General features: G+C 35.9%; 1 protein-coding gene across 1 annotated transcript; it reads right to left on the bottom strand.

Moving 5' to 3' along the window:
• Window positions 1-977: 977 nt before the first annotated feature.
• On the bottom strand, window positions 978-8,733 carry LIN28A (lin-28 homolog A). Its single transcript, XM_063444438.1, has 4 exons — window positions 8,703-8,733; window positions 6,946-7,121; window positions 2,750-2,934; window positions 978-1,202 (listed from the first exon to the last, which is right to left on the bottom strand). The coding sequence occupies exons 1-4, from the start codon at window positions 8,731-8,733 to the stop codon at window positions 1,010-1,012; spliced, it is 585 nt and encodes a 194-aa protein (XP_063300508.1). The 3' UTR covers window positions 978-1,009.
• Window positions 8,734-9,023: the final 290 nt, after the last annotated feature.

Below are 9,023 nucleotides of genomic sequence, written 5' to 3'. Positions count from 1 at the left end.
AAATAATGAAATGTTAGTATAACAATTGTATGTGGATGTATGTTTCCAGGTGACTAGACAAGAAAACACTCTCACAGCATTACATACCGCAAAACCTGCACAGACTTACTAGAACACAAAAATGTGCCATGTATGTGTTTGGCTAGAGATCGAAAAACAATTAGCATAATGCAATGATTTTTGATGCAGTATAAATGTAGGTATTTATAAAATACAATGTTGATCACCCATTTCTGGTCCAGTATTAAGGTTAATATATAAAGGGCTCAGAATTTGCACTCTCCACTGGCTACTGGGGAGTGTTAATTTAGCAATGGCGTCTAGAAGTCACCACTGTGAGTACGCTATGGCTTGAAGTGGCGAACCACTTTCATGCCCTGGCTAGTAGCATAGGGCATCAAATTTTAAGTCCTTCGGTTATTGTGACTGGTGTCTGCGGTTGCTTATTTATGTGTTTGTTTGCATTTCCTGTATAAAAAGTTATACTCAGCAGGCATACAGTATCAAAATTCAATGAAGGCTGAATATATATATAGAGAGAGACAGTTATTTTGCCTCTTGTTATGCCTAATATAAAATATATATGATATCATTTTTAAATTGGCTATGGGTGTTGGCCATTATTGAGCAGCCTTTATATGCAGAATGACAGACTTTATGCCTTATTTTTTAAGTAATGCTGAGCGCCAATCATGTATAATCCGGTAAGGGAAATGGGAAGCACACATTTTTTTTAAGTGGTTTAGACCAGAAGTCAAATTATTAGCAGACAATACATTAAAAAAAGATTAATTAAAAGTAAAGTAGCATCATATGGTAATACTGAGTATTGTCACACATACAGGGACCCTGTGCTATGTGGCAAAGAGATATCAAGTATACATTTCCAGGATTATATGAGGCCAATATAATTTGCTTTTCACAGGTTAAGTTGAAGTATGGCAGTGCTCTGCTTCACTCTATAATCATTCCTCAGAGCCTGCTCCACTCCCACTGAAATAAGTGTAGATTACTCTGCAGTGGCTGGGGTACCCTCCTTCTCCTCCGGAACAGGCTTCTCTTGCATCACAGGGGGCTGAACGTTTTTCCCTGGGCATTGGGCCACCATGTGATTGGGACTTTGGCATAAGTGGCACTTCTTGGGTTGTGGTGGCAAATTGCATTCTTTGGCATGGTGATCAACACCCCCACAGTTATAGCACCTGTGTGAAAAAGTAGCAAAGTTAAAAAAGGGTTACAGTTATGATACACAGAGGAGTGTATCAAATAAAACCAAGTAAACCTGTTAGTTTATAGACACAATAATTCACTGCAAGTCAACAACTCTCTCCATTTTTTATGGATGTTAGTTAAAACAGCCAATCATATTATGAAAAAAGTGCATGGTAACAGAGAGAAAATATAAGTTGTGTTTTTTTACTAAAGTGAGAATTGTTGGGAATTTAAAGTGAATTTCAAATTTAAGGCCAAACTGCATAGCACAAATATCTGACTTGAGATTTTTTCAACTTTGGCCTTACATTTGAAATTCACTTTGAATTCCTGGCAATTCTAAACACACAATTTTGTCCCTATAGACAAAATTCTGTGAAAATGGGCAAATCTTAGATCTGCTAACGCTTATTCCAGTCAATCAAATGTGCACCAATTGGATGGATGCATGTGAGTCTGGTTTAAAGTCAATGCTTTTTGCATCTGATTCCTATACAAAGTATATGATTCTGAATATTAAAAGCACTGAATTTTGTAAAAATTGGGACAGAATGTATCTAGTGGGATGCATATTTGCAAATTATCTTTCACTTTTTTTTTACAAGTGAATTTTAGGTATTGTTTGCCTGCTGTCAGAGCTAGCAGCCAGCAATAAAAAATGTAAAAACCCTCAAGGCTGCATGGGTCAACCATGTGGTTACTGGCCTGTGTTTGCAAGTCAGATGCTACATTAAGTGAATGCAAAATAAAAAAGCCAATGGAGTCAATATTCTGCCACCTGCCATCTTATGGGTAGGGGCATATTTAAAACAACTAAAGAACAGCAATGGCTATGGAAATGGCTTTCTAGTCGATAGAAAGGCCTCATCCTATTTGTATAGGTCGTGCAAAGTAAGCAGAGACAAGATCCTTCCTGTTCCTATCACCCGTGGGCATCAATAAAGGGACACTGTAGGCACCCAGACCACTTCAGCTGACTAAATAGTACCTTGAATTCTTTGTGCACTTCCATGCATTTCAGTGCTAAGATGACTGTGTTCTCAAGATTGGCTAATACTGTTCTATACATTTAATGCACATCCTGCAACTTGGACAAATTCTACCAGGACAAAAGAATACCCTAGGAACTAATTGCTGGGAACCTGTAGCATAATGGAGAAAGCCCCATGCGTGATTACCCACATAACATTTATCAAAAATCTAGTGTAAAACAGGTTTCCACCTCCAACTGCACAGACATTTCTTCTTTGGCTCCATACCATTTCTCTGTGATCTGCTTTACTAAAAGATTGATCAGATATACTAATTTTGTGGCAAGCCATAATCAGCAAGGGACCTGAGCTTATATTTATTGTTATTATTTTAGTTTTCCAAGACTGACTTGAACACCGTTCTTGTTTTCTTTTCTTTTTTTTTCCTGAACACGTTCATGTTTGTTTAGGATGGTTATTGGTGATGGAGGATAAACATTTCTCTTTCATATATAAATATATTGAATATTAGCAAGAACTCTCTTTTGAATGCATTCCTTAATTACCTGTCTCCTTTTGGTCTCCTCTTTGGTATCCCCTTTACTTTGGGTCTCCTCTCACTTCCTATGCAGGGAACACCACCAGGACCTGTGACGTGTGAAGATTCCAAGCCCTTAGCCGATTTCTTGAAAGTAAATTCTACATGTTCACCTTCCTTCAAGCTGCGAAACCCTTCCATTTGCAACTTGCTCTGAATGGGAGAAGGAACATAAGTGATTAGGTTTTAATTGCACTTTTCCAACATATTTAATAACGCTTCTTCAAAACAAGAGGCAGATATAAGCAGCAAATATAAACAGAGGAAGGGGGGCTGGTAAAGGTAAAACATAACATTAAAAGTAAAAGCATAAAGGATTAATGATATGTGTATTAGTGCAGTTAGGATGAAGTAGAAAACCTTCATTATTATAACCAAGATTACTAAATACTGAGGGTCAAATGAGTAGAAGTAAAGCTGGTCAAAACCATTTAAGGCAAATCAGAAGCTTCATTTAAGATGAGATTCACTTTATACTAACACCAAAATTAAAGAATAAGAACTGGCCCCAAAAGTTTCAAAATTAGTCACAAAGCAGAGTCAAGTAGCTCTAATATTGAAGTCCTCTACAATTTCAAAAATAGCTATGAAATGTAATCACTCAATCAATAAACTCACTGCCCAAACAAGCCAATGGCACAATGTTAATGGGAAACTGTTTACCTCTCATGTTTCTAATCTAATCGTAGCATCCTTACTTATTCTACTGTCAAAACAATTTGCGTTATGGATGTTTTCATATTGGATAACAAATTAAAATAATACGGAATTAAATAAGAAAATTGCTATGAGTTGTGCTAGCTTTTACATTGTTTTGCTTTCGTTTTATAATTTATATTGTATGCCTGCCTGTCGTGATAAATGTATATGAAATTCACTGCCTAATAAAGAACAAAAGGTGGCGGGGAGGTACTGCTTACACAAGCTTTTAAAAAAATTATTCTGCTTTATGGTCACAGAATAGTGGCCTAATAGTGACTTAACGTTTAAAGGACTTTTTTTTATGACAATACACACTAAAATGATATTATTGCCATTGGGCGAGTACAAGTGCACTGTTTGTTGTTGTATTGGATAACCTCCATCCGCAATCCAATTTAACTCAGCTGTATTCATATATCTGTACGCCTTTAGTTGGGACAATAGTTTTAAATGTCCCTCCAATGTAGGGACTTCCCTGTAATGTTTACATTTGTAGATTTGTAGGTACAGGGAGTTCTCCTCTTTCTTTTATGTTGGAGGATGCAGGGATTCCCAGTAATGACAGTGAACTGATATTCCTGGTATCCCTGCCTTGGGAAGAGATAAGGGGCTTGTGCTTAGAAACAATAGGAAGTAAGGCGTGCTACACATTCCATGCATTCCGCAGGGAGAGGGGGGAGGTAAAAAAAAGCCCATGTTGAGAGGCTGATGATGTTGGTGGGCAAGGTGGGGGTTTGCTAGAACATTCAGGAAGTCATGTGGTTGACTCTTTGGTCTCTGTAGGTGGTTTAGCAACAGCAATTATAAAGCTGTGTGACAATCTATATTTAAAATTGAATTTTAAAAGCACTTTTTTAATAGGCAATTTAAGATAGTTTGTTAGTAGTCACTGCCATGTTATAGAGTATGATATCTCTCAATATATGTAGACAGTGACTTGTGGAGAACACTGAGTGCCTTCTATTGCTCTCTAAGACTTGAGGGGACACTGTGCATTCCTCTAGACAACTAGGAAACCAATATCTCTGTTTTGAGGTGATGGTGGTGTAACTCTGTTATGATACCATTTCCAAGTTTGTTATGGTTCATTCACACTGAGCACAGCACCCAGCTGCAATAGTGGTTGCAGTTGATACACCATACAATGGGAGGTATGCTAGATAAGGTAAGATTATGCAATGCTTGAGAAATTCCAGAGGTCACACATACTTTTTAATTTTATCTTTGCAGTATAAGAGGACTACATGCCAGGATCTAAGTAAGATTTTAGTCTATACAATGCAAGTGATATCTTATCTTCCCATTAGCCCTGATGTATTATCCCATGCCTTGTCCTGTGGACATTATAGACATTAGGATAGGAAATGTGACTGACCCCCATGGTGAGGCAAAAGTGCCTCTTGCCAGGATGGGACTCTGTGACCTTTTGATGTTGGAATGTTAGTGACTGCAATAAGGAAATTGGACAGGGTCATAAAATAAGATACTGCCACCAGTATCCCACAAATAGGCCTTAACACCCTGTGAGTTCCTAGGTCAGACAGAGGTTACAATGTAAAGATTTAGATATATTCTGGGCAATCATTTTAAATGAACCCTTATCACTCAGCCTTGCCTTCTTAGATGTACAATGATTAACAAATTAATGCTGGTGGAAAGGAGCTCAATAAAACAACCTTCTCCTTCTCTTAATGTAAGCATTAATTCAGAGATAAAAAAAAATAAAAAAATATTGTGCATACATATATTGTACCTCTAAAATATAAAAATAAATTACCCATGTGCTTCATCTAAAAGCAACCACTTAAAACCAACAATAGACATTCTTGACTCTGTAACTCATCCACGTTTAATCCCCACAATTTTGTTGACCTGATAAACTGTACTTTTAGGTATATTATATTTGGGGTGCAAATTATTTTTTAATAGCGTATAGATATGAACACCATACTTGAGATTCACGTAAAAAAATATATATATTTTCCTTTTCACCATGAAATCTCTATGGTCTAGTGCAGGGGTGCCTAAAAGGTAGAACCCTAGATGTTGTAGAACTACAACTCCCATGATGCTTTAATTGCCTTTAGAATGACAAAGCATCATTAAAAAGCTGTAGTTTTAATAGATCTGTGGATCTACCTTTTGGGCACCCCTGAGCTTGAGCAAAATCATTTCTCTTGATCATATCTATACTAGGTCCATTTTTTGACACAATGGGGTTTGTTCAATTAATTTTTAATCATATCTGCAAAAAGCATTAATGACAAACTTAAGCCAAAATAATGATTTTGTCACTGTAGCTGTGTTAGAAATTTATTCAAATGGAATATTATTGGCTACATTTTGCAATATTTCTTTTTTTTCCAACACGTTTAGCATTTAGTAGTGAATTAACATTATTGAATAAAGACAATTAAATTGTCCATTCCTGAATATAGTGTAATGAGTTTGTAAAAAAAAATGCATATTTTAGGCTAAAATAGAAAGACTGCAAAAATTCTCCAAATCAGGCTCTTTCCAGTTCAACTATTTTGATCTAAGCTTCAAGCTCCCTGGATAATCTCAAAAGAATTTACACTATTATTATTATTATTATTATTACTGGTATTTATATATTGCCAGCATATTCTGTAGCGCTCTTTAATATTATCAAAGTGGGAGATTTAGCAATAAATGAGACAATTACAAAAACTGACAGGAACAATAGGTGGAAGAGGGCCCTGCTCGAAGGAGCTTACAGTGTATAGGACACTATAGTACAAACTGCAAAGAATTCAAGTGAATTTTATATTTCAAATCAAAACTAAAAAACACATCTGACTGAGATTTTTTTTTTCAATTTGGTTATTGTAGTCTAAAATTTTACATTGAATTTACACTTTATTCACATTGAATTTACACTTTATTGGACAGCCAGGAAAGGTTTAAGCTGTGGGAATGCTTTATATTTTTTGACTTAGTGCTTGTCTGGTACCAATTTCTCTCTTTTAGCTGTGGGAAATTGACAAGGTAATCTGAAACTTTAGCTGAGAATTCCATTTTTTTTTTTTTTACCTGGTTTGGACAATGCTCCACAACATCTTAAGTCAGGCTTCCCCAAACTCCGGCCCTCCAGATGTTTCTGAACTACAACTCCCATGATTCTATGAATGAAATAAATAGGCTGAGAATCAAGGGAGTTGTAGTTCAGTAACATCTGGAGGGCCGGAGTTTGGGGAAGCCTGCCTTAAGTGAATGTATCTCTCAATTGAAAAAATAACAATCTGCTTGCAGAAATATAGAAAAAAATGTAGCCTGACAAAAACAATTCGATTAAAACACGTCTATTCAACAGAGGAAATATTGTATCATGGCATCAGTTTAGGTTATACAGTATAAAGCATCTCAATAAAGCATTGCTCTGAAAATCAACAAATCATACGAGCACATGTTATCAGATAGAATGGCTTATTTTCCTCTTACCTGGTGCACAAAGACATCCAAAGGGACTTCAAGATCCACCTCGTTTTTCTTCGTCATAGTGATGAACCCAAAACCCATCCTAACATTAAACCACTTGCAGACTCCAGATCCAGTTGACTGAGTTGCTTCATCTAATTTGGAAAGATCCTGTGAGTCCCCTGTGGGTTTGGGTCCCCCTGAAAAAATACAACGAATCAGAACATGAGACAATGTGCTGATCTGCCACCTTACTTAAAAAGAGAAGGATGGCCCAACTTGGACCGGGCACTGAGCATACTGATACATTGCCAATATTAAAATACATTCTTCAGACAGTGTCTTCATATATTGCTGCTTACACACAGAAATATTGTTAAAATTGGAATGGATAGATACATAGACACACACAGACAGATTAGGTAGATTAGATAGACAGTCAGAAGATAGACAGTCAAATGATAGTGAGAGAGTGATAGATTAGATAGATCCTCTAAAAAATAAAAGTGTGTATATATATATATATATATATATATATATATATATATATATATATATATATAATTTATGCAGCTATCAAACTGCAGTGAGTTGGTATGTATAGTCGTGAAATCAATTGAATACAATAATCAGTGTAAGCCTTTGAAACATATTTGCTATAAGCTTCGAGAAGCCACATATATAGTCCCAAGTGTAGGGCAGCCTAAACAAGATAATGCATCTATTTCTGCTACTCATGGTCCCTAATCAGCTCTCTAAATGGCCCACCACGTTTTCAAATCATCTTATTATTTCTGCTATTAAAATTCATTTTAATTTGTAGTTTAAAAACAGTTAATTAACAGTGGTTAACCCTTGACTAATATCTATCTATCTATCTATCTATCTATCAGTCTATCCTATCCCAGGCACTATGTTCCCCAGTGTAACCTCCACTGATTCCCTGCTGTATAATAGCTGGCAATCTATCAGTATACAATGATAGTTCATCTGAGGACACGAAGTCATATTTCACACGTGTAGGCTAACTAGAAGATCCCATGTCTGTATTTGTAGTTGCCCAGCATGGATATTCATTAACACAAAATAGTTCGTGGCACCACAGTACATCTATTATTGCTATAATTATAAATATAAATTAATCATTAATATATCTAACTGAACAACAGCGGATATTGCAATTAATGAAAACACGTAATATAGATATCTAGTCATACAAAAAAACTTCGGAATGCCTAAACTTCGAAGTTAGCATGGATTTAAAAGATACAAACAAAACTATTGAACATGAGGTCACCAGCTGGATTTCCGATATATTGATACAATGTTACTTTAAACCAACAGTTTACCTCTATGCAAAGTATCATTAAAAACAACTATAAACAAGATAGACTGTTACTTAAGGGCAACATAAAATGTGTTATCACGAAAAACTAGTAATACGATACAATGTCACTTAAAATCAACAAATCAAGAGTTTATCTTTAGACAACACATTAATGACAACTATTAACCATGCTCCATTTTGTAAAAATATATCAAGCATAAACAAAAACCATCTACAAACATAACTTTATATATCATTGGCTGTATCCAATAACAAATAAAAAGCAACGGGCCCGACCAATCCAAGCTACAATTAGCTTGTCCACCATCAGGATATTTGAAGTTAAAAACGACTTAATTTAAAATAAAGACGCAAATCTGTGATATTGATGCTATATAACTCTAACCTACATAAACTGGAAAAAAATGTTTTTCTCTCATTAATAGTTTTTCACCTGTAATCTCTTCGTTGGAGATAGATCCCATCGTGATTAATAAGTATCCTACGGGACTCCCTTGAAGATGTGTCCAAAGTGTACTTCTGGTTTCTCCAGATCTGTGAGCTCTTAAAGCTACTCAAACCTCCCTCAAGACCAAACCAAAAATGTGATTAAACGAGTTGAAGGGGCAAATAAGGTTTGCTACATCTTCACTAAACAATGGAGGTGGGAGGGCATGCCTTTTCAAAAGGTTCTATATTCTACAAGACAATGGCAGACCAACATGCCTCTCTCATTCACTCCTCCCCATCAAACTCATTCAAAAATTTGCCCGGT

The sequence above is a fragment of the Pelobates fuscus genome, chromosome 1, assembly GCF_036172605.1.
Source record: "Pelobates fuscus isolate aPelFus1 chromosome 1, aPelFus1.pri, whole genome shotgun sequence".
In the NCBI taxonomy this organism is placed as follows: domain Eukaryota; kingdom Metazoa; phylum Chordata; class Amphibia; order Anura; family Pelobatidae; genus Pelobates; species Pelobates fuscus.
The sequence above is the reverse complement of the archived record's forward strand: the minus strand, read 5'-3'. Positions and strand labels throughout refer to the sequence as shown.